The sequence below is a fragment of the Bos indicus genome, chromosome 21, assembly GCF_029378745.1.
Source record: "Bos indicus isolate NIAB-ARS_2022 breed Sahiwal x Tharparkar chromosome 21, NIAB-ARS_B.indTharparkar_mat_pri_1.0, whole genome shotgun sequence".
In the NCBI taxonomy this organism is placed as follows: domain Eukaryota; kingdom Metazoa; phylum Chordata; class Mammalia; order Artiodactyla; family Bovidae; genus Bos; species Bos indicus.
The window spans coordinates 22,019,353-22,044,296 of NC_091780.1; the positions used below are offsets into that span (position 1 = coordinate 22,019,353).

General features: G+C 53.7%; 1 protein-coding gene across 7 annotated transcripts; it reads right to left on the minus strand.

The window, feature by feature from the left end:
• Nucleotides 1-1,553: 1,553 nt before the first annotated feature.
• MAN2A2 (mannosidase alpha class 2A member 2) lies at nt 1,554-24,564 on the minus strand. Of its 7 annotated transcripts, none has more exons than XM_070775143.1 (25): nt 24,299-24,564; nt 23,801-24,013; nt 22,454-22,607; nt 21,656-21,913; nt 21,434-21,578; nt 19,252-19,423; nt 18,269-18,396; nt 17,881-18,054; nt 17,350-17,536; nt 15,056-15,233; nt 14,548-14,750; nt 14,178-14,360; nt 13,891-14,005; nt 13,595-13,662; nt 13,304-13,469; nt 12,615-12,818; nt 12,232-12,354; nt 11,877-11,991; nt 11,517-11,674; nt 11,200-11,341; nt 9,566-9,699; nt 9,182-9,256; nt 7,588-7,782; nt 7,277-7,387; nt 1,554-6,544 (listed from the first exon to the last, which is right to left on the minus strand). In XM_070775143.1, exons 3-25 carry the CDS (start codon nt 22,583-22,585, stop codon nt 6,392-6,394), a joined length of 3,519 nt encoding a protein of 1,172 aa, XP_070631244.1. In that variant the 5' UTR covers nt 22,586-22,607; nt 23,801-24,013; nt 24,299-24,564; the 3' UTR covers nt 1,554-6,391. The 7 variants fall into 7 exon arrangements, with proteins under 7 accessions (XP_070631244.1, XP_070631243.1, XP_070631242.1 ...); XM_070775142.1 differs by having other exon boundaries at nt 12,582-12,818; nt 23,497-24,013; nt 24,299-24,560; XM_070775141.1 differs by having other exon boundaries at nt 12,582-12,818; nt 22,454-22,603; nt 24,299-24,559.
• Between the last annotated feature and the right edge of the window lie 380 nt (nt 24,565-24,944).

Sequence of the window (24,944 nt, forward strand, 5' to 3'; positions counted from 1 at the left end):
ACCATCTCCCGGAGCTTGCTCAAACTCATGTCCATTGAGCTGGTGATGCCATCCATCTCCTCCTCTGTCGTCCCCTTCTCCTCCTCCTCTCAATCTTTCCCAGCATCAGGGTCTTTTTCAATGAGTAAGCTTTTTGCATGAGGTGGCGAAAGTATTGGAGCTTCAGCTTCAACATCAATCCAATGAATATTCAGGATTGATTTCCTTTAGGATTGACTGGTTTTATCTCCTTGCAGTCCAAGGGACTCTCAAGAATCTTCTCCAACACCACTGTTGAAAAGCATCAATTCTTTGGCGCTCAGCCTTCTTTATGGTCCAACTCTCACATTCGTACATGACTACTGAAAAAACCATAGCTTTAAGTATATGAACCTTGGTTGGCCAAGTAATGTCTCTGCTTTTTAATATGCTGTCTAGGTTTGTCATAGCTTTTCTTCCAAAGAGCACCTTTTAATTTCATGACTGCAGTCACCATCCACAGTGATATTGGAGCCCAGGAAAATAAAGTCTGTCACTGTTTCCTGTACCTACTCTACCTAATTTCAGAGTTCTTTCAGTTCAAGTTTGTTCTCCACTAGCAAGGTCTAAATCAGGAGCCAAAAATGGATGGACACTCTTTGCAGAATCACTTGGTCCTGGCAACTGTTACGATCAATTTCCCTCTGACCCTAAGTAAAATTGAGGCTTGGTGTGAAGAAGGATCTAGTCTGTCCTCTATCATGTTTTTTTCCTGTGAGAATTGCTCCTTGCAGTGTTTGTTCTTTGTACACATTTTTTTGTTAGGGAAAAGCAAAAATTTAGTTCAAAGATCTCTTTGGGATGGGAAGCCTCATTCCTACCACTCACACTATGATTTCCTTCCTGAGTGCATGGGCATCATTAGTTAAACACGGTGACAGACAGTGTGGTATGCAGGTGAATTTCAGGGTAAGGATGTCACTCTCTCCACACAGGTTAAACTCATCCCCTAGGCAAGCCGAATCAGAGTGCAGTGTGGCCTGCCCACCCTGTGCAGGAGGGACCCAGTAAGTCAGCTGTTCTCGTCATGGTTCCAGCTGGCCACATTAGTCCTCCTTTCTTCCTGGAAACAGAATGGTTCTCCATGGGTAGAGAGTTAGAGAGGAATAGAATCCTATCCATTCCCGGTGATTGAAGTTGTTTCTCTCATGTCCTGGCTCTGTTTTTTTTTTTTAATGTGTTTTATTTAACTGAAAATAGATTCGTGTAACAGCCTGGCATTGATATTGTATACTGGAAAGAACACTGAATTGGCTCTGCCACTGGCATGGGGGAGTTCATGTAACTTCTGTGGGGCTCAGCTTATTTGTAAAATGAGAGGGTTGGACTAAATGAGCTCTACATGCCTTTCTGGGACATCATACATGTTTGTAATTGAAGAGAAATCCCGTATTCCTTAACAGAGGATCCTGCATTGAAAGCAGGCTCATGGGTAAATGGTATCTGCCCCCGGGGCTCTGTTTCCTCCCAAATTCTCCCTTACTCCTAAGGTCCCTGGTTAATTTTTAAAAAAATAAAACACTGAGAAATATTAATTAGAAGTTAAACATTAGGTTATCAAACTATATTGACACAATGATCTCCAAGTTCTTTCCAATTCCAGAGTATGATTTATGGGTTAATGCCCTTACATTCATAATTCCAGGCACTGATCTTTTTTCCTGTCGTGCTACATGGCACACAGGATCTTGGCTCCCTGACCAGGGATCAAACCTGGACCCCTTGCAGTGGAAGCACAAGTTTTAACCACTGGTCCACCAGCAAAGTCCAGGTATTAATCTAACCTAGGAAAGAGACCAACTCTTAATCCCATGGTTTCTAACAAGGCTGTTGTATTCTGAACATCACATTTTATAAACTGGATTACTTACATACATATTTTAACTATTTCTGAACTGGAAATGTGCATTCTACTACAAAGGGCAAAAGAGGCATCATTTTTTTCTACCACATACCATAAAGGGAAATCTGTCAGAACAAAGATGGTACAATTATGAGTCCATACAGCGGTAATACTTTAAACAAATGGGATCAAAGTATGTGTAAAATTTAGTATCCTTTAAGAAATGGAAGCTGAAAAGCATATTAAAAAAATTTCAATCAAGCACAAGTAATCCACCTTCCTGAACTGCAAACACTTCCTCAAGTATACATTAGGGATCTGGTTCTGGTTTTGATGTAACCCTCAGAATTGTGAGGCCTCAGGGCCAGAGCTCCATGGGAAAGGGTTACTGCTAGCCTTAAAAGAGCAGGCCCTTTTTCAGGTTATAAGTGCAGCAGACTCACCTGGGAGCTTGTTGTAAGTGTGGATTCTTTGGTCCCTCCTCCCAGAGATTGGTTCAACAGGCTGTGCCAAGGAATCTGTTTCTCCTCCTGTGCGCTGAGGGAGGGTTTTGTTTCTTGTTCGTGTCACAAGTCAGTCTCAGGGACCCGTGGCTCTGCTGTAGAGATGCCCCTCCAGTGTGCCGGCTGAAGGAGCAGCCCCGCCAGCACAGGCCGGGCAGCTGGATTTTCAACAAGTAATTCTGGGGATTGTGGACCACACCTTGAGCAACGCTGCCTTATGGGGTTCTAAGAGGCCAGCATGTAGGAATGAACACTTCAGTCCCTGGCAGATGAATAACCTCTTTGCATATCTAATACCTCCAAAGAGAATAGCCTTTATTTTACTAATTTCCTAGGGGGTTCACAGGTTCTCCCTTAAAACCGGATTACAAGTTATACTAGTAAATGACACCAGCTATAATGTAATTGCTTAGCATCCTTAATGAACATGATTGTAGCTCATATTTACTGAGCACTTCCCTGGTGACTCAGACAGTAAAGTGTCTGCCTACAATGCAGGAGACCCAGGTTCAATCCCTTGGTTGGGAAAATCTCCTGGAGAAGGAAATGGCACCCCACTCCAGTACTCTTGCCTGGAAAATCCCATGGATGGAGGAGCCTGGTGGGCCACAGTCCATGGGGTCGCAAAGAGTTGGACACGACTGAGCGACTTCACTGTATTAAATGTACCAGGCACTCTGCTCAGCACTTCATTCTTTGTGTGACACAGAATGTGTCACATTCTCTGATAATCTTCATTCTTTCACTGTGACACAGGATGCCACGTGGCCTGGCCGGGCAGCAATGACCCTGGGTGACCCAGAAAAACTCAGCTGGTCACTGCTTAGTAGGCCCCATGACTTGCTCTAAGGAGCTCAAAGCAAGTTATTCTCCCGAAGTGATCGTACACACCAAGTTTTGAAGTGCTGCAAATATTTTCTCCCAGTCATTTGTGTTTTAACTTGGTGGTTTCCATCATAAACAAACTTTACACGTATTTTTGGTGGTAAAATCTGTTTATCTTTTCCCTTATTATAGCTTTCAAGTTTTCTGTTCAGAAAAGACCTTTCCACACTGGAATATAAAAATATCCTATATTTTCCTCAGTAATTCTGGAGTTCAATTTTTTGTTTTTTCCCTCTGGTGCTACTTTTTGTGTAAACTGTGAGGTAGAGAGCTCCTGTTTTAACAGATAGGCAGTTATTGTAGTCTGTATTAAATAACCCATCTTTTTTTCCCCACTTAAAATACTCCTCTATCCTGTACTGAGTCCCTTACACCTGGGTCTGATGCTGGGCTCTCCCTTTGGTTCCAGCGGTCTGATCCTACCCCAGAGCCCCCCGGGGAAATCTAGTGCCTTTTACCCAGCACCACTGCCCCAGCCACCCTCTGATCATTCAGAATTTTTAGTAGTCTCACACATTTACTCTTCCAAATGAATGCTGTTGTCGTTCAGTCGCTAAGTCATATCCGACTCTTTGCGACCCCATGGACTGCAGCATGTCAGCTTCCCTGTCCTTCACCATCTCCCAGAGCTTGCTCAAACTCATGTCCATTGAGTCAGTGATACCAGTCAACCATCTCAACCTGTGTCATCCCCTTCTCCTGCCTTCAATCTTTCCTAGCATTAGGGTCTTTTCCAATGAATCAGCTCTTTGCATCAGGTGGCCAAAGTATTGGAGCTTCAGCATCAGTCCTTCCAAAGAATATTCAAGGTTTGATTTCCTTTAGGATTGACTGGTTTGATCTCCCTGCTGTCCAAGGAACTCTCAAGAGTTTTCTCCAATATCACAGTTCAAAAGCATCAATTCTTCAGCGCTTAGCCTTCTTTATGGTCCAACTCTCACAATTCATAAATGACTGCTGGAAAAACCATAGCTTTGACTATACAGACCTTTGTCAGCAAAGTAATATCTCTGCTTTTTAATACGCTGACTAGGTTTGTCATAGCTTTTCTTTCCAAGAAGCAAGCATCTTTTAATTTCATGGCTGCAGTCACCATCCACAGTGATTTTGGAGCCCAAGAAAATAAAGTCTGTCACTGTTTGCATTGTTTCCCCATCTATTTCCCATGAAGCAATGGGGCTGGATGCCATGATCTTAGTTTTTTGAATGCTGAGTTTTAAGCCAGCTTTTTCACTCTCCTCTTTCACCTTTGTCAAGAGGCTCTTTAGTTCCTCTTCCCTTTCTGCCATAAGGGTGGTGTCATCTGCATATCTGAGGTTACTGACATTTCTCCCAGAAATCTTGATTCCAGCTTGTGCTCCATCCAGCCCGGCATTTTGCATGATGTATTCTGTATATAAGTTAAATAAGCAGGGACAATATATACCCATTTTTAAACCAGTCCATTGTTCCATGTCTGGTTCTAACTGTTGTTTCTTGACCTTCATACAGGTTTCTTAGGAGGCAGGTAAGGTGGTCTGGTATTCCCATCTCTTTAAGAATTTTCCAGTTTGTTGTGATCCACGCAGTCAAAGGTTTTAGTGTAGTCAATGAAGCAGATGTTTTTCTGGAATTCTCTTGCTTTTTCTATGATCCAACAGATGTTGACAATTTTGGAACCTGTCAAATTCCAAAAAGTATCTAAGCTCACTGGAATGCATCGAATTTATGGGATGATCTGCAGAAAACCAGAATCTTTACAGAAATGTAACGTGCGTCGTTTGAGTCGACATACAGAATGCTCTATTAAGGCCTTGAGCTGATCCTCTCGGATTGTACTGGACGGCTACTTTGGACCTTTTGCTCACCGCTCCTATCTGCCACACTGCAGGGTTAGTAGTGCCAGGACACGGCTAAGGAACTGTATGGCCTTGGCGAATCTCTGACTTCACTGGGAATGTCTGTGGTGGTTGGGTCTTTAGAATGCCACTGACTGTGGGTTTCAGATGGAGACACCCTTTATCTAGGTTAGGATGTTTCTTCCTAATCTTTAACTTACTAAGAGTTTAACAAGGGATGGATTTTAAATTTTACCAAATATTGTTTAATAAGGGATAGATTTTAAATTTTACCAAATATTGTTTCAGCATCTGTAGAGACTATCATAAATTTTTCTCTAATAATCGAAGCTGCAATGAAAGCTGACAAGCAGCCACGGTGCTTCCTAATTTAGTCTATGTCTTCCTAGTTCCCCGCAAAGACTTCTGTAGAAGGATGTGATGGAGAAGCTTCAGGCCTGCAAGGATGATGTTGAAAGCCTTCTCAAGTTGGAAGCTTCACTTTCTTTCCAGGGAAAGGAAATGTGCTGGATCAAACGCCCCTGTGATAGGAAGTGGCTCCTGGGGAGAGTGGTAGACAGCATGCAGGAACCAAAGAGGAGTCAAGCGGAGTGGCCCCTCCCTCACCCCACAAATCAACACGCAGACCAAGTGCCCAGTCTGAGATGGGGGTTTTGGTACCTGAAGTGTCTTATGCCCTGCAGCCATGACAGTCATGAGTCCTTCCTGCCACACGGCAGCCCCTGGCCAGGGTGTGCGGCTCAGGGAGCACTTCAGAAAGGAGCCGTCACACAAACAGCCATTCCTTCTACTCCTCCACCCGACGGCTACCCCTTGGTCCCCAGCCCCTCCTCCTGGTGTCGCTCCGCTCCTGCTCGTCACATCAGGACATGTGTCCTTACACAACTACGGGACTCCCCTAGAGTCAGCTGCTGGCCACCGTGAGCCTGATGCCAGACTCTGGCCCACTCAGCCTCCCCTGCTTCTCTTCCATCCCATTTGGGGGAGAAGGTGGGTGCCTGAGCCGGTGCCCCGTGAAGTGCACACACACCCCCCCAAAGCAGAGGCCGGCACTGGCCCCTCTGAGCAAGGGCCTTCACCGCTGCATTTCAGCGGCGCTGCCCTACCTATCCACCCAACACTGGGCCTGCGGGCTGCCCCCCTGCACAGAAGCAACAATAAAGGGAAAATGAGGGCACAGCCCAGTCTGTCGTGGTTCTGAGAGGTAGATCGGGACAGGATACCGGGTGTGGCTTGTCCAACCCGATCTCATGTGAGGAGGTCAGTCTCCATGGATGAAATTTCCCTTCAGGCCACAAGGAGACCTAGCCCAAGCGGAGGCGAAAGGTGGTGATCTCCATGGGCTCCACGTAGACGTCAGTGCTATTGGAGGGCGAGGCCAGAGGGTACAGCAAGGTCAAGGAGGTTGGCTGCAGGAAAACCACGTCCAGGCCGTGGAAGAGGCTGCCCAGGGCCACCTGTGGGGAGGGAGAAGGCGCAGGGCAGTGCTGGGAGCTGACCCGCCACGTGCTGCTGCTCTCCCTCTGCGTGACCTGTGTGACCCTCACTTCAGCATGGGCCCCTCCACACACAGCAAGTGCCTACACGTGCACTCAGTCTGCGGAACCCTGGAACCCCTGTGGACCTCAGGGTGGGAACTGCTGCACTGAGCTGTGTGGTCTCTGACGACAAGGACTTTATCTTTTCTTTTTCTTCCCATACCATGCGAGGCTTTGCAGGATCTTAGTTTCCCAACCAGGGGTTGAACCTGGCCCACAGGAGGGAAAGTGCTGAGACCTAACTACTGGACTGCCAGGGGAATCCCAGCAGGGACCATGTCTTGATTTACCTCTCAGTCACTGGCACCAGCATGCAGATGCACTGATCAGTGCTAGTCTTTGCTGGCTTAAACAATGACTAGAGTACGATGGCTTTTGGTTTTTAACTCCTGGTGTTTCTGTTTGCTGAACGCAGGTTCATACACATGCAACCAAAGCTGTCTACCTGGACACCTCGTCTGGAACTGCCCCTGCCAGGCCTCAGAGGCTTTGAAAACACGTCACCAGCTTCTCCCCCTTCTCTCCATGAAGTCCCAGCGTTAACCCTGCCCACTTCCCCACTAGCTGCCTGCCTCAACGAGCTCTCTGCCCGTTGTGCCTGGTGCTGTTTCCCTGCCCTCTGCTCCCTTCCCACACCAGGGCCCTGCTCACCTTGCCTTGGCTGGTGGTGCAGTTGAAACCCAAGTTCTTGGCCTCAAGGCCACAGTCAAAACCCTTGCGGTGTAAGAGGAGCGCGGTTTCTGCCGAGGGCAAGCCATCCTCCTGGTGACAGACACACGGGGCAGTGCATGTGTGTGCGCATGTGTGTGGGTGTGGGGGCATGGGTGTGGGGGTGGGGAGGGGTCTCTGCAGGGCTCACAGGTGGGGCAGCACCTCTGCCAGGAAGGCAGGGTTGGATGGAGAGGAGTCTGGATGAGAGGCAAGGTCCACTCAGAAGATCCAGCGCTGAACCGGACACTCACCTCGGCCTGGAGCGTCCGCAGGTTGAGCAGGTGGAAGTCACAGGGCAGTGAGGAGGCCAGAGGGTGAAAAGAGCGCAGAGCGGGGCCAGGGGCCTGCCTCCTGGCCACGGGCAGGGCGAGCACAGGGGTGTTCAGGTACATGGAGGTCAGGTGGCTGAGGAGGGACGGGAAGCTTGCAGAGGCGGCCTCGCGGACCTGCAGGACGGGCCAAGGTCTGGCTGAGGACGCGGCACCGGGGGAGGGGAAGGATGCTCCTTTGCAGAGAGCGTCCCTGACGTGTCTGGGTACATGGGGTGCCTGACTCCAGAACCCTTCAAGCACAGTCGCTTCCTGCCTCACGCAGCTTAGGACGCGTGACCTCACTAGGCCACCGCACCTCTAACTCTGGGGGCTTTTTGCTTCCTCATGCTCCCATCAGCAATGTCTCCTACCATGGAGATTCTCAGAGTAGAGAGGAGAAGGGAAGACAGACAGATGGACACTTCACCATGGAGGCTGGGCCTCTGATGCAGAAAGCCTCTGGGGCGACCCCAGTTTCAAGCTCCACCCACCCTGATGCTTGAACCCAGCGGTCCCCACTCCTTGGTCAGCTGACGGGGACGTCACACTCACAGGCCTGAGCTCAGCTTTCTAAATTCATGTTCTTAGCGTCTCTTTCCTGTTGTCCAAATCTCACCCTTCCCTCAGACACGACCTCCACTACCCCTCGGCAGGGCCCTCACAGCCACCTCCAGGTTCCTCCCTCCCAGGGCTCAGTTCAAGCCAACGACACTGCTTCCTGCGTCAACAGCCTCGAAGCAGCCACCCTGAAGACCCACCCGGGCCCCCACTGCGGGAGTGATACGCCTCGAGCAGAGTCCGAATAGCATTCCTTCAGCTCAGGTGCCTACTGGCCTCCAGGAGGAAGTCCAAAGCCTTCACCAGGCACTCCAGGCCTGTTTTGTCTGCCCCAAACCACCCTCCATGGCAGCCCACACTGGCCACTAGAACTTTTTGCAGTCATGGAAATATGCTACATCTGCACTAGCACAGCAGGTACCCCTTGGAATATTAGTCTGAATGAAGAACTGAACCTGCTATTATATTTGGTTTTGAATACATTTAAATGGCCGCACATGGCTAGTGGCTGTCACACCGGACAGGTGGCTCTGATCCAACTGAGTGAATTCACAGCTCTTACCCTTCACATTCTTTCTTGCCTCCCACCCTGTGCCTTGGTTCAAATGTGTAGGGTGGACCCCCCACTCATCAGAGATGCTCATGGATGACACCTCCTCCAGGAAGCTGTCCTGGATTCCACTATGTTCTCTCATTCCTCAGGACCCGGGGACATACCCATTTTCTACTTTTAATATGCACACACACAGCTCATCCCCCACCCCTACTCACGAGTCAATTCCTAGAGTGCAGAGTCAGTATTGTATGCATTTGCTGCCCTCTCAGCCCTCACAGCACAGCGAGAGCCCAGCAGCTATTTGACGAGTGAGTGACCAAGCCCCAGATGGGGGATTGGGCAGCAGGCTCTGCCACCAGGGATTCCAACTCCAGCTACACATCACTAAGGCTAGTGTGACACCGCATCACTGGCCCTTACCTCTCGGTTCCTGTTCCTGCTGCTGTGAAAGATCAAGCCCCTAAACATGGCTGCCAGTTTGGAGAAAAAGCCAGGCTGGTGGGGGCAAAGAAAGCCGTGAGATGATTGGGGCAGCAACAAAGAGGGGAAGAGGACACAGGGGCGGGTGGGAAGGTGAGAGATGAGCACGAGGAGGCACAGACGACAGGGAGCTATGGAGAGGGAGGTGCCAGGCTGCGTGAGATGGAGCAGCAGAGCGTCAGACTCACTTCCTGCCGACCCGGGATCAGACCCTACTCTGGCTACATCTGCGTGCCTCGAGGAGGCTCCCAGGCTGGGGCTGGAACCCAGAGCCACCCACGGGCCTAGCCTGACCTGGGTCCCAGGGGGAGGCCCAGAACTCACCTCCCTGCCTGGGGTTCGCCGTTCTAACAGGAGGCGGAAGTGGTTGCAGGTTCTCTTGTTGTCCTTGAGCCCTTGGCCGAGGCCCCGGTTGTCGTCCTGCATCAGTCTCCGGTCCAAGATCACCTCTAGCTGGCCTAGGGGAGTTCACTGTGAGCCCCCAGCCTACCTCCCTCGACCCCAAGCAGATGCCAGCCTCTGGAAGCAGCCCACCCAAGGCCCAAGGAGAAAGCCTGGCTGGAAGGCGAGTCATTCAGGGAACAAAGCAGCCAAGAAACTGGGAGCTGGAAGGGGCCGAGGGAAGGGCTGTGACCCTGGCGGCTCGCTGCCCGTGTGTGTTCCGTGGCTCAGGAGTGGGGCCAGTCTGGGTGCCCAGGCAAGGACCCGTCTCTGGGCTGCCTACATACAACAAAGTAAGCAGCAACCACAAAACCCTATCAACCGCCAGGGGAAGCTGCTGCAGAGACCCTGCCCCAGGCCAGGCTTTGTCAGGTTGGGCAGATTTTGTTGTGACTAGAATACATGCTTCCCACCGTGGTTCTACGCAGGACAGACCCAACTCTGTCCACCACATCCGTCAAAGGAGGGAGCGAGAGGACAGTCAAACAGCAGGTGATCGACCACCTCTCCTTTCCTTTAAAAAGATGCCTGGGGGAAGGGCTCAAAGCGTACGTATGTGGGAACGAGGATTTTTTTCCAGCACCTTTTTTTTCAAGACTCTCTTGAGGGGAGCCCATACAGAGCTCTACTTGTCCTCCGGTATCCCCTTCCTAACTTATGTGCCTCCTTGGTTTTTACCCTGAGCAACCACAGAAAGACACCCCCAATCCTAAAACAGATCCCTTGCATGTAAAACCGCCACTGTGAGCGCACCGTTTTCCAAAAGGGCAGGGGCACTGAGGCGGGACACTCGGCTGAGTGAGGAGTCTTACAACCCGGGTGACCGTGGGCAAAGGGGCAGCAGCAGCACAGGCCTTCCAGCAGGGCGCCAGGTCCCCACCGTGCTCGCCGCAGGCCCCGCAGAGCCTGGATCGGGCATCCCTGGCTCAGCCCCCTTGGCTCAGCCCTGCCAAACGTTCCAGCCCAAAGGTGGCCAGCCTGACGGCCTTGGAAGGCCCCAAGTGCTGACTGTTCGCTTCACCCCAGGACACAGGAGCCGCCTGCGCTGCCCGGGTTGCCGGCTCCAGGTCGGTCCTCTCAGTCCTCCTTCTGATTCTCGAGACCACCCTTCTCTCTTTTTGGTCATTGTCTTTTAATGACGGCTAGCAGAAAGACAGGACACATTCTTCTCTTCTGCTGAATAATTCATCCTAACCCTGAAGACACTGTTCCGGCTGTACCTACCCTGGCCCTCCCAGGAGAAGGCGCACACCCACTTCAGCTGACGATCCCCCTCAGTGCCTGCTGCTTCTGGAGGGGATCCAACAGGCCACCCCCTCCCGTCACCCCAACAGCTGCCGGCAGCGGGGAGAGGGGGCGACAGCAGGCAACTGCCTTCCTGTCATCCCCCACTGGGCCTGTGGCTGACTGGGAGAGGGAGAGGCCCACGAGGGGACAGGCCTCGGGGGCAGGGACGGGCTTCTCAAGCTTGCCCTCTGCACCTCTCCCACCACACACACAGCGCCTGCTCCACTCACCATCGTGGAGGCTGGAGACGCCCAGGGCCTGGGCCGTGTGCAGCGTGAGGCGGTTCTGGGCGTCCTGGAGGTAGGCCATGACAGGCATGGGGTAGAAGTTGGCCTGCAGGGGCAGCTTGTTCAGATACCGTCGGGGCTGCACCTGCGGGCGAGGCCAGCCGATCAGGGGCGTTCTGGCCCCCTTTGGGCCCCCACCATGCTCGGATTCCTCCTTCTCTATCAGAGCAGATCGCCCGCCAGGGCCTGTGATGCAGCCATTAAACACTGTCAAGCTCTGTGCTCCGCGGGGTCTCTGGGCCCCAGGCCTGAGGTGTCACCTGAAAGCCGTTGAGGTCCGTGAAGAAGATGCCCTGGCTGTTGATGTCCGTGCGAATGCGCAGGGCCAGCTCCTTGTTGACGTAGTCGCGGATGTCCACCAAGGACGACACATCCAGGGACAGCCCCTCCACCCCTGGGTGCAGGACAGAGAGAGAGGCTGAGAGGAGTGAGCCACAGCCAGAGAGGGTGCCCCAGGCGAGTCCCAGCACTCGCGGCCAAGCTCTACTCCAAGAAAGCTAAACAACGTGCTTTCTGGGGACAAGTGTGCGAACAGACACAGAGAGCGGGCAGGAGCAAGAGCGCGTCACAGCCCGTGGAGCCACACCTTCCTCCCCATGCTCCCCGTCTGTGGGGCTCACCCGGCAGGTTATACAGCCGGACCACCTGGTGAACGTGCTCGTAGCAGGCAACCACCTCTGAGAAGAAAGGGCCTTCTGTGACGCGCAGCACGGGTGGGTCCCTGGGGACGTAGGGCTGAGGAAAGAGCAGGGGCAGCTGAATCCCCGGCACGAGAGCAAAACAGGGAGGAGCCGGCCGGCGTCAAGCAGCAGGACTTGTGGCCAGCAGGCTCTGGGCTGAGACCCCGGCCGAGCCAGGCCCGAGCCCCGGGTGGCGCTCCTCGGACCCCCGCCCCCATGGGGGCAGTGGGTGAGGTGCCCTGGCTCGTGAAGCCCCCCAGGGCCCCCTGGGGTTTGTGGGGTGTCCTCAGGGTACCTTGGCCTCGCCGTCAGGCAGAAAGAGGTAGGCTCCACTCTTATCTTTGGACGAGCGGGTGCCATAGACGAGGAACTCCATGTCCACCCGCTGTTCCTGCTCCTCATCCACCCTTCGGACACTCTGCCAAGAAACACAGCCCTGACCCCTGGCCCCACACCAGCACATCAGGCCTGCCCCCTGGGAGGGCACGGACGAACCTCCCCAAGGAGCCCAGCGCTGCTTCCCTGTGCTGTTGGCTCGGGGCTGGCACTGCCCCCTCCCAGGTCCACCGCCAGCCAGGTGGCAGTGCTCACGGGCCGGAGGCAGCTCGCGTGACCCGCTCCAGCGCCCAGCCCCTGGCCCTTTACCTTGAGGAGCCCGGTAAGGCCTGAGAACCAGACCTGCATGTAGCGGTTGCTGAGGGCGAAGTCACTGGTGCCCGAGTCAATGACACGGAGAGGGAATGCCTCATTCCTGCTGACAGACAGCGGCCGCCCGTGTAGGTAGACGCGCACGGAGGAGGGCAGCGTGCGGGGCCCGTCCAGGCCCTGCTGCAGCTGCAGCACGCCAAGACCCAGCGCTGGCAGGCGGACAGGCACAGATACCTGTGGGCACGGGAGGGCTGATGGCCTCGGACACGGGACTGAGGTTCTGGCCTAAGAGCCCAAGCAAATCCTGCACCCACTGCGGGGGCCTTTGTCACCTCTCAAAGGGCAGGTGAGGCGACTTGCACCTCATCAAGACTTTCATGAGTCTCCAATGATACTCGGAAAATCACAAAATGGTAACCACACGTAAGATTTCAAGAAAAATCTGAATGAATGAATAATGGGACAACGTAACTGTGTCCTTCCTACTGTCACACTACAGCAAACGTCACCTTCCTTTCAAGGACAGACCCAAACCCCAGGAGTGACCAAACTCCAGGCAACTCCTCTCCTCAAGACGCCAGCCCCCAACATGGGGAGTAAGAAGGCTGCGAGCAGGAAGTTGGGAAGCCAGTGTTAAGAGACAGCCTGAGGCCCCGGGGAGAGGCCGAGGATCAGCAGAGAGGGCTGTGGCGGGGCCCCACATGCCGAGCCCCCCTCACCTGATAGACGTCAGGGACCATGTCGGTGGCAGAGCTCCAGTGCGCGCTGACCTGCACGGCCAGGGGCTGACCCTCCTCCGAAAGCACACGCACCCGGGGTGAGCTCACCAGCAGGGACACCACGCTGAGCCGCTCCTGCTCCAATGGGTTGAACAGCACCACATACCTGTGAGCAGAAGGCAGGCTCACCCAGGAGGCCCCTGCTCTGGGGAAACAGGAGCAGGAACACGGCCAGGCCAGGAATCCCTCAGAGTGCGGCGGCAGCTGGGAGGGGTGGAGAGCCAGGCTCACCTGGGTGAAGATTCCAGCTGGATCACTGTGCGCTCTGGAAGGGCGTCGTGATTTAAGCGGGTGTCATCCTGGAATTAAGTCAGGGGGAGGGGAGAACCATCGCATGGCTCAACCTGACTCAGAGACTTGCCTCCCCAGGCCCCAACCTGTCCTGATGGGGACCAGCGGCTGTGCTGGGCAGGGATCCTTCACCCCAGGACAGGGAGGGAAAAGAAGAGCCAGGCCCTTGCACCACAGCTCTCGGCCCAGGCCGCACACCAGAGGTCCCCTCGGGCAGACGCAGGAGCGTGGCTCACCATCTGCAGGAAGGGCACCTCTGGGTCAAAGTGGTAGGTCTTCTTGTCCCCCAGCACCAGGTAGTGAGCTGCATTCATGATGACCTGCTTCAGGCTGACAAGGGAGCGCAGAAGCCTGGGAGGATGGGCAGGAGAGGGACCAGGGGAGAGGTGACCACCGAGAGACTGTCCCCCAGCCAGCAGGGTGAGCCCCCAGCAGGCCAGCCCACGGACCACCCGGTGCATCCTCATATTGGGGATGGTGGGCAGCGGCACAGAGTGGATGGGGAAGAGGAGGGGACTCCCACCTGACCCCATAGTCCACCACAACGGCCTCCTTGGCCGTGCCTGTGATGGCGTCGTGGTGCTGGAAGAGCCCCAGTGTGCGCCGAGCGTCCGTCAGAAGGGCGAAGTTCGAGAGCGGGAACTGGCTGGCCAGTCCAGCGCGGCGGGCGTGAGCCACAGCCAGGCTGTATAGGATCTCTGCGCCCCTGCCCAGACAGACAAGTTGGCCTCATGCCACACAGCTCGCCTGGGCCCACCCTCGCTCTGCAAGCCCCACGCCTCTTCCTTCCTCCCCTTCTCTGTGTCCTGGTCTCCATGCCCTTCGCGTCCCTGCTCAGCCAATCCAGCCCCTCCTTGAACCCTTCTCCCTCCAGCCTGGAAGCGGCGTCTCACCGCAGGTGTGCTTCCAGGACGCGGTCCAGGTTCTTGTAGAAAGGCCGTGAAGTGTAATAGCCTGTCCAGTAGTGGTCCTCCCGGTCCGCGTAGGAGAAGAAATCCCCGCTCAGCACAGGGAAACCTGGAGGCCGGGCCCCCGGCTCCACCCCTGTCCTCTTGTATAGAGCGTCAAAATAGTCGGAGAGGGTGCCAAACTGGGCCTGTGGGGACCCCAAAACCCCCTTCCATCAGCTCCAGAGTCTATTGGGAATTCTGGCTCCCCGTGCCACAGCTGGGGGTGAGGGGGAGCAATCTGGTCTATGCAGAGGGCAGTCCCTGGACCTGGCCTGGACCTCACAGAAGCTGGGGAGCCTGGGAAAGAATTGTGACAAAAAAGGAAAAACACACCCAAGAATTGCGAATGTGCCCCTGCTCTGGAGTGGTATTGGGGAGCAGGAGACCTCACAGGAAGGGCTGGGCTGCAGCCCCGCCAAGGCCCCCTCCCCAGCTCAGTGTCCCTTCACACCTGCACATGGAGGTCAGGCTTGCTGTTGAGGAAGTCGAAGAGCCGCTGGTAGTTGAAGAACTGGGCGTCCCACTCCTGGGGCTTGTCGTAGCGGAAGTCATCGCCCAGCGGCACCAGGAGCACATTGCTCCGGAAGAGCCGGGACTTCTTCCTGTACTGGTCCAGGAGCAGGCCTGCCCTGCAGGTGGGGAGGGGAACCGGCTCATGCGGAGCCTCACCCGGATCCTGAGGGAAGCCAGCCCGAGAGGCGCCCGCCCGAGAGGCGCCCCCTCATACACCCGTCACGGACTCACTCGGCTCGTGGGTGGGAAACCCAGCCCCAGGGAGCCTGGGGTTCTCTGGGCAACTAGAGAGTTCTTCCAGAGGCAGGGCTTCAGTTCCCTGGCTCCAGTTCTGCCCTGGACGCTGCACAGAACAAGTCAATTCTCCATGCCCATGTCGGTCCTTCAGACAATCAAGATGTGCGAGGGTTCCCCTGGGCTTCCTCATCAGGCTCTGCAGTCCCTGCTCTTCCATCCCCACTCTTTCATCTCTCTAGTTCCTACAGAGCAGCTGGGAATCCACTCACCAGCAGGTCTCTGAGTAGCCCATCATCCAGGAACCCGGAGTGCAGGGCCCAGCACTGACCACGCACGTCCAGGGGAAGGCAGGCCACACTCCCGGTATGGCCAGAGTGGCCGTGTGTTCACACAGGCGTGTTTGGCAGCCCCCACGCTCACCCCACCGTGCTGACGTTAGGGATCATGTTTTCTGTGCATGTGGCCCAGCAGCAGCCCCCACGCTCACCCCACCGTGCTGACGTTAGGGATCATGTTTTCTGTGCATGTGGCCCAGCAAGACCTTTTCTCATCCTGAACTTTCCTATCCTGTTTACGGACGCTAAGGGTAGAACCTTACAGTTATATCTAATGTTAACAGAAGTCTTATCTGGTTGGATTCAGCCCACATTTCAACCTCTTGAGATCTTCTGGGATCTGACACTCCAGATTTACTTTGTCACCAGTCAGTGATGCAGCACAGCCCCAGAGTGAAGAGCCCAGACCCGGGGGCCGGATGACACCAACGCCAGCTGTGCAACCTCGGGCAACTCACTGAACCTCTCCTGGGCCTCAGTTTCCATCAAATGAGGAAACTGCCTATCATCAGTGCCCACTATCACAGTACTGTGAGATTTAAAATGAACTGAATTGATATTTGTTAAACACTTAGAACAGTGCCTGGCACATAGTAGTAACTATATATAAACGTGTCATTTTCTTTCTCATCCCAATCACTAATATAATCAATAGCAAAACAGCCCTGTTGCATTAACACCGCTCTTTTTAGACAAGTCTGGTGAGTGGCATGTCACGGGTGTCACACTTCAACCAGCCACTAATGTACTTGGTCCAGTTTGTTCTTTGCCATCTTGTTCTCAAGGAAGGACTCCTCAAATACCACCTTCCCCTAATTTATCAGCCCTGTAAGCCTGTTAAAGGAGAAAATGAGGCTATCTCCCATGACTTGCTCTGTAAACCTTGCCTAGCCTTAGATCACAGCTGCTGCTCCAAGAAAAAGTGTGCCTTAAAAGCCCAAGGGTTTTACTTGGAAGCAGCATTTAGATTTTTGGATTCTAGAAACAAAAGACTACTTTCTTTTGCTTTTGGTCACATGTTTCACCTCTTGGACATCATGGAAACTGGAGTGTTGCAACACAAAAACCAGTTCAACTGGTTACATTCTTAAGGCCAGTCCAGTTCTGGCTGAATCATTGTTTAGCTCTCTCTTAACCCACCTTTTCCTAGGGAAGCCATTTCAGCAACATTTTTAGGGGTCCCCAAGGATTTTCTCAAAGGGGTCTGTTTTCTGTGGGGCAGGACAGAATGTGCATCTGAATGAGATTCCAGGTGCACAGAGCCTGAGGAACCTGGCTGACTTCAAGCCAAGGCAGGAGGCCTGAGCTTAACGAAGGCACAGCAGGCTGAAGGTTGGAAGGCGCTGCACTAATCTGAGAATCATTTGCCTCTGAGGCAGTCCACTGGCTCCAGCATTAGTTTATGAGGACACTGGAAAACACGCTCATTCGGGAAAATAAAACCCTTCTGGAAAAGGTGGTACCTTACAGCCACTCTGGTTTTTCAGGAAAAAGTACTAAAAGAATTGTCACTGCAAGGGCTGTGGGCCTGAATTCACCAACAGACCCTGCCCCCATTTTATGAATGTGGAACCTGAAGCCTGCCTTGCAGCACAGCCCAGACATGTCTGCACAGGGAGAACGGCACCACCACACCCAGTCCAGGGCAGGGAGCAAGTACCTCTCGGCCACATTGGCCTCCGTGATAGCCCGGGGCGGCACCTTCCAAGGGCAGCTGATCCGCCCACCAGGCAAGCGCTTGAAATCGAACTGGCAGCAGATCTTTGGATCCGGGCCACACGTATGGGGGACATCGTAGCTGTAGAAAGGCATCATGTGGCAGAAGATGTCTGTGCTGGCGTCCGAGTCTACAGAAGACACGCCAAAGAGTCAGGTCGTGGAGCTGGGCTCAGGGAAGCCGGCGGGGGAGGTAACTACTCCAGCTAAAGGCAGGAAGTACACTCAAGGCTGCGAGGATATGCTGGCCAGGGTCAGGACCAAGGAGGGCAGGGGAGCCCACGGCTCCTCCGGGGGACAGATAGGCTCCACAGCGGCCAGAGATATCAATGCAATCCCCTACCTAACCTGAAGGCGAGCACTTCTGATGGTCTACACCAGTGCTCTGAAGGACTGGTGGGTCTTATTTCTCAAACCCCTGCCCTTCCCCTGGGAGAACTACCACTGCGACCCCCTCTACCCTACCTGGCCTTACCCCAGGTCTGCCTCCACATGAACTCCAGGCTGTGGCTGGCGGCAAAGTGCTTCTTGATGGCGTAGTGTACCCTCTGAATGAGCATGCTGGTCAGGTTGGCACGGCGCAGCAGGTAAGGCATGGTGGGGCTGTATCCAAAGGGGTCCACCGCCCAGCCTGAGCGCGGGGTTGCACCTGGGCAGGGGCACAGAAGTCAGAGGCCTGAACGCCCCAGGGCCTGGCCACTGGGTCCTCGGCCCCACAGCCCCTCCTGCCATCGCCCTGCAACCATGCTGGTGCAATCAGCCTTGAAAGGAAGCACCCTCTGCCCACCCCAGGCCTTAGAGCCCCACTGCTGTCCTCTGGCCCAGTGACAGGGGCAGACTCCGGCTCCTGAGCCCGGACTCACCCAGGTTCTTCTCCAGCCACTGGTGGCCCTCGATGAGCTGGTCAATCAACGCAAAATAATGGGAGTTGGCCTCATCCGGCATCACCCAGCCTCCTGTTGCAATCTCCAGCTGCCCATTTCCCACCAGCCTGGAGTTAAGAGCACACACTCAGCCTAGGGAAGAGACCCTCTGCTCAGTCCTGCCAACCAAGGAGGGGACCTGTGTGCACTGGGCTCCCTGAGCCAGCTTACCTGAACCCAGGACCAACCACGAGAATAGACATGTGCCCTCCTTTCCCTCCAGCCAACCTCCAGCCAACCTCCAGCCATTCTGGCTCTGTTCATCCCTGGACTCGGTCTGCATTTCCAGGGCCAGGCCCTCCATTTTCTCTCCCCTGTGCTCACACTACTGTGACTTTTCCTAATACTCAGTTCAGTTCAGTTCAGTCGCTCAGTCGTGTCTGACTCTTTGCGACCCCATGAATTGCAGCACGTCAGGTCTCCCTGTCCATCACCAACTCTCAGAGTTCACCCAAACTCACGTCCATTGAGCCGGTAATGCCATCCAGCCGTCTCATCCTCTGTCATCCCCTTCTCCTCCTGCCCCCAATCCCTCCCAGCATCAGTCTTTTCCAATGAGTCAATTCTTTGCATGAGGTGGCCAAATTACTGGAGTTTCAGCTTTAAAATCATTCCTTCCAAAGAACACCCAGGACCAACCTCCTTTAGAATGGACTGGTTGGATCTCCTTGCAGTCCGAGGGACTCTCAAGAGTCTTCTCCAACACCACAGTTCAAAAGCATCAATTCTTCGGCGCTCAGCTTTCTTCCTAATACTAGTGACCCTGAAATCCATTCCTGCCACCTTGTCCCTGACCCCTCTACCACCACACCTCATCTCTGCCGTCTCCTCTTGCCTCTCCCTGGCACCCACAGCTCCAGAAAAGGACTTCACACCCATCCTAGGACCCAGAGGGCCCTCCTGCCTCCCCAGTGGGCACTGGCCTTCGGACTGCTGCTCTCTTTTGGGCACTGATGTTGTCCCACCACTTGGCGAAGAAGGAGACTTCTGCCCAGATGAAGCGCCGCCGGGGGTCCTCCTGCAGCTTAGACACCATGTTGTTGAGGATGTGCTGGGTCTGTTCTGTGTAGTACTTGTCAAAGGTCTTGAGCCAGCCTGGGGGAGCCAACAAAGGGTCCCCTGAGGATGCCACCATCTTCTCCAACTGTCCCTCCCTTACCTTTGCCACCAGAAGGCCCACCCAAGCCAAAGCAACCTTGAGAAAGAAAAATGGGACTGGAGCAATCAGGTCCCCTGACTTCAGACTACACTACAAAGCTACCGTAATCAAAACAGTATGGTATGAGCACAAACCCAGAAATCAACAGAGTAGGATAGAAAGCCCACAGATAAACCCACACGCCTATGGTCACCTAACCTATGACAAAGGGGGTAAGAATATACAATGGAGACTAGACAGTCTCTTCAGTAAGTGGTGCTGGGAAAAGTGGACAGCTACATGTAAAAGAATGAAATCAGAACATTACCTAACGCCATATACAAAACAAACTCAAAACGGATTAAAGATCTAAACCTAAGACCAGATACTATATACAACTTTTAGAGGAAAATGTAGGCAGAACACTCCCTGACATAAATCACATCTTTTTTGATCCACCTCTTAGAGTAATGAAAATAAAAGCAAAACAAAAATAAGCAAATGGGGCCTAATTAAACTTAAAGGCTTCTGCACAGTAAAGGAAACTATACACAAAACAAAAAGACACCAACAGAAGAAAATATTTGCAAATAAATCAACCAACAAGGGATTAATCTCCAAAATAAACAACTCATGCAGCTCAGTATCAAAAAAATAAACAACCCAATAAAAAAAGGGGCAGAAAATCTAAATAGACATTTCTCCAAAGATATACAGACAGCCAAAAAGCATGTGAAAAAATACTCAACACTATTAACTAGTAAAGAAATGCAAATAAAAACTACAATGAGGTTATCACCTCACACCAGTCAGAATTCCCATCATCAAAAAGTCTACAAATGCTAGACAGGGTGTGGAGAAAAGGGAGCCCTTCTACACTGCTGGTGGAAATGTAAACTCATACAACCATTATGGAGAACAGTATGGAGGTTCCTTAAAAAAACCTAAATATAGGTTGTATGATTCAGCAATCCCACTCCTGAGCATATACTTGGAGAAAACCAGAATTTGAAAAGATACATACACCCCAGTGTTCACTGCAGCACTGTTTACATTAACCAAGACATGGACGCAACCTAAATGCCCATCAACAGAGGAGTGCATAAAGAGGATGTGGTGTATACAAACAATGGAATATTACTCAGCCATAAGACAGGAATGGAAGAAATACCATTTGCGGCAACTTGGATGGACCCAGAGATCATGATACTGAGTGAAGTTAAGTCAGACTGAGAAAAACAAGTATCATATGATACTGCTTATATATGGAATCTAAAAAAAATGGTACAAATGAATTTATTTAGAAAACAGACCCACAGGCATATGAAACAAACTTACGGTTACCAGAAGAAAGAGGGAAGAGGAATAAATTGGGAGACTGGGATTGACATAAACACACTACTATATACATAAAATAGATAGCTAACTAGGACCTACTGTATAGCATAGGGAATGCAATACTCTGAAATGACCTATAAAAGAAAAGAATCTATGAAAGAGTATACATATGTATAAATGATTCACTTTGCGGTACCCCTGAAACTAACAGAACATTGTAAATCAACTGTATTCCAATTAAAAAAAGAAAATAAACAGGGCTTCTCTGGTGTCTCAGTGGTAAAGAATCTGCCTGCCAATGCAGGAGAGATGGGTTCGCTCTCTGGTCCAGGATGATCCCACATGCCTCGGGACAACTAAGCCCATGCACCACAGCTACTGAGCCTGCGCTCTAGAGCCCGGGAGGGCAACTACTGAGCCCAAATGCCCTAGAGCCTCCTGTGCCCTGCAACAAGAGAAGCCACCACCACGAGAAGCCCTCACACCACAACTGGACGGTAGCCCACACTTGCCACACCTAGAGAAAAGCTCACCTGGCAACCAAGACCCAGCGCAGCCACACAAATACATTTAAAAAAAGACAGAAAGCTCTCTCCTTGGCTCCTGGGGTGCACTGGGCACTCACTCACCTGGGTCGTTGTGAGAGTGGGGGACCACGAACACCTGCAGGTCCTCGGAGTCCCAGTCGTGCGGGCTGTAGGAAATGTCGAAGCCTTGCTTCCACACGCCACCATCCACGTTGTCAAATGGCAACTCCTCTGATATAGTCAGCATCTGCCAGGCAGGAGGAGAGCAGCTCAGTGCCCTGGCCACGGCCACCGGGGGTCCCTGCCGGCTCTGACTCTTCTTACCTGCAGCTCTGGCTTCGGGCCACGGCCCCCCAAAGCAAACTGGCAGTCTTGAGGGGAGATGGAGAAGAAGCTGGGCCGGGGCTCTGGTGGCACCACCCAGGAGCCGTTGGCCACATAGTAGGGCAGCAGGGCAGGTGGGCCCTCCACGTTGGCCGTCAGCTCCAGCACAGAGTCTTTGATGTGGCTGATGATCTCATGGTTCTCCTCCAACAGCTGTTCCAGCTGTTCAATGCGGTTCTGTAGCACAGATATCTGACTCTGCCCCCAAAAAAGCAGAAAGCAGTCACCCCCAGCTCCCTATGTCACAAGGAGGATCACTGCATGCGGCTCACCACCTGAAGCCTGACTATGATCCTTCCTTCCCAAATCGAAGGCAGGACCAGGAGCCTAAAGGGCCAGAAGGTAACGGGTGTGGTTTGAATCACTACTGAGGGCTGCAGCCCACTTGGGCTGGGAGTATCCTCACTCTCTAGCTTATGGATGGCAAGGATTTCACCTCCCATGCCTATTCTTGACAATCATGTTGCCTACCTGGAGCACCATTTGCTGACAAGGACTGCACCGGGGCTTAGTGGGAGGGAAAGCTGCAATCCACGAGCAATGTCTGCCAATTCAGGTGGACAGAGCAGCAGTACCCAGGGCCATTTTTTCCTCTCTCCTTTCTTTTTTGCCATCATTGCCTACAGCTTTCTAGAAAATCTGCCTGTTGACCTGGGCTGCCATGACTCTCCAGCTGGAGCAATAACCTGATCCTGGATAATTTATGCAGGCAGAAGTTAGCAGCCAGGACTGACTCACCCGGGGGAAGTTCCCACCGTTCTGGTGTCGAGCAGGATCATGTTGTACTCGGTCCAACATGAGGTAGAGCGAGAAGACAGCCACGCAGAAGATAGCAGCCCCACACACTGTCACCTGCTTTTTCAGCTTCATACTGGCCTCCACACACACCTGGCTGGAGGGACAGCAGATGTAGCTCCGGCAAGCAAAAATCCCGTGGTGGTCTTTCCACCAAATGTCCCAATGAGTTCCTGCTCCCGCGGGACACCAATTTGCCTGACTCCAAAGAAACAAAAGCTTCTCGTGCTCTGTGACAACCTGGCAGGGTGGCATGGGGAGGCAGCTGGAAGGGAGGTTCAAGAGGGAGGTGACATATGTATACTTTGGCTAACTCCTGTTGATTCACTGACTGAACGGACACGAGTTTGAGCAAACTCCTGGAAACAGTGAAGGACAGGGAAGCCTGCCCTGCTGCAGTCCACAGGGTCGCAAAGAGTCAGACACAACTTAGAGACTGAGCAATTCCTGTTATGACAGAAATCAACAAGACTCTAAAACAATTATCCTTCAATTAAAAAATTGTTTAAATATGGGAGATATACATTTAAAAAAAGAAAAGAAAACTTCTAAGCACGGAATCCTAACACTGGCTATGGACCCAACCTGGATTGTATGCTCCTGGCTGAGACACAGAAAGCACTAGTAAGACTAAGCACATTTGAGGGCAGTCCTGCCTGGTCATGGTAGCAGCTCTGTCCCTAGGGTGGACGTGACACTCTCTCCCACGTGGATGCCATTAAAAAACAACCGGATCACAAAACTTTCCAGCTGTGACTCCTGAGCTACCCATACGACTTCTTGTTATAACCAGCCGCCCACAGAGCTTGCCTACAAGAAAGACACAGCCAGTGAAAGGAGGCAGGTGTCCAGGCTCCCTGGCCATGAGTCTCTAATTTCAGAGGAATAAACTGGTATCTATTTTGATTTAAAGGATACAGCCAAAGCTCCAAGAGACTAACAAGAAAGCCTTTCTCCCTGCCTGCTTGGATCAGACTGGTACTCACCAAAAACACTTCCTGGCACAGTTCCTCTTATTCAGGAATACAGAATGAATTAAAAAAAAAAAAAAAACAAAAAAAAAAACCAGCAGCAGCCACGGCTTATGTTTCTTACAAAGTCCTCTCTCTGTTCTAATTCCCACAGTGGGCAACTTTCAGCCTCTGCTTACAGACCATTTAGGGTCTGTAAGCCCGCAGTGATGGATGTCGAAGATCCCCTGGGTGGGGAGACGCCAGGCACAGCTGCGGGGCTGTGGGGGCAACTTAAGAGTATCAGCGCCCTCCACCACCGCCCGTGGCCCGCACTTGCCTGCGGGGCTGAGAGAGACCTCTAGCCGCCTAGCCGCCGGGCAAGCGGGGGCGGGAGCGGCCGCTCCAGAGCCTTCTTCCAACCCTGGGGCTGAGACGCTCTGTCGCCTCGGCAGCGTTGTGCCCTACTTAGCACGATCTGATTCCGCTCAGGAGCCTCCGGGCAATATTTTTAGCCCTGGTAGGCTGGGTCCAGGGCACAGGAGGTGGAGAGCTGGGAAGAGAAAGTGGGATCACCGAGGGGGGCCGGTACCTGCCGCCGGGTCTTCGGCCACTGGCCAGCCCGCCCGCCTGCTGCCCGCAGCCCTCTCCCGGCCCTCCCAGCCCGCGGCGCTCCGAGCCTCGGCCGGGCGCAGGACCGCAAGGGCCACTGTCCGGTGAGGGGGCCGGAGCCACCTCCGACCCCGAAGCACCACCACCGTATGCGCTCCTGACGCCCACGGCCGACCTCGGCCGGGGCCGCCGCCGGAGCCCCGTCCGCGCCCGCCCAGCGCGTTACCGTCCGCGGCGGGCCTCCGCGCCGCCCTGGGCCCCGCCGGCCGCGTTGCGTGCCCTCACACCCCCGGGGCCGGCGACCCGCGCGGAAGTAGCGACGCAGGCGAAGGCGGGCGTCTGCCCTCCGGTCGTTCCCAGAGGGGCCCGACTGCCGGGGCGCCGGGCTTCCCCTCTCACGGCTGCCGGGCCGAGCGGCGTGCGGGGCGGGGACAGCCTCGCCGCGCCCCCGCGCCGCCCCGGCCCCGCCTGCGCGCACCGGCCCCGCCGCCGCCGCCGCCGCCTGTGGAGCGCCCCGCCGAGCCCGGCCAGTCGGGCCACGCGCGGCCCTCGCTCGGCTCCCGCCGGCCGGTCCGGGCGCTTCCGGTGCGGTCTGCGCCGTGACCCCCGGCGCCGGCAGAGGGTCCGCAGTGCGCAGCCGCAGCCCGGACCCCGGACGACCGCGCGCCGCGGAGCCGCGAGGACGGACGCGTGACTTGATGTTTTCTGACTCTTCCTAGATGTCAGCACCTGAACTACCAATAGCAGAAACAGTCCTCCTCCATTTCACCAACCGAAGGGTGGAGTGCGTTTTCCGGCCCCCTCTCAGCTCTGGTGTAGGTATCCTTCACTTGATGCAGTTACGCTCCTTGGGCAAAGGAGTGCTGCCTCCT

What these genes read in the sequence shown, in the direction of transcription:
- MAN2A2 (XM_070775142.1), bottom strand. Translation starts at nt 22,585, where the DNA reads ATGAAGCTGAAAAAGCAGGTGACAGTGTGTGGGGCTGCTATCTTCTGC. An exon ending in TGGTCCCTGACGTCTATCAG is followed by an intron (nt 12,819 to 13,303) that starts GTGAGGGGGGCT and finishes CCGTGCCCACAG; the next exon opens with GTATCTGTGCCTGTCCGCCT. An exon ending in TGCGGACGCTCCAGGCCGAG is followed by an intron (nt 7,388 to 7,587) that starts GTGAGTGTCCGG and finishes GTCTGTCACCAG; the next exon opens with GAGGATGGCTTGCCCTCGGC.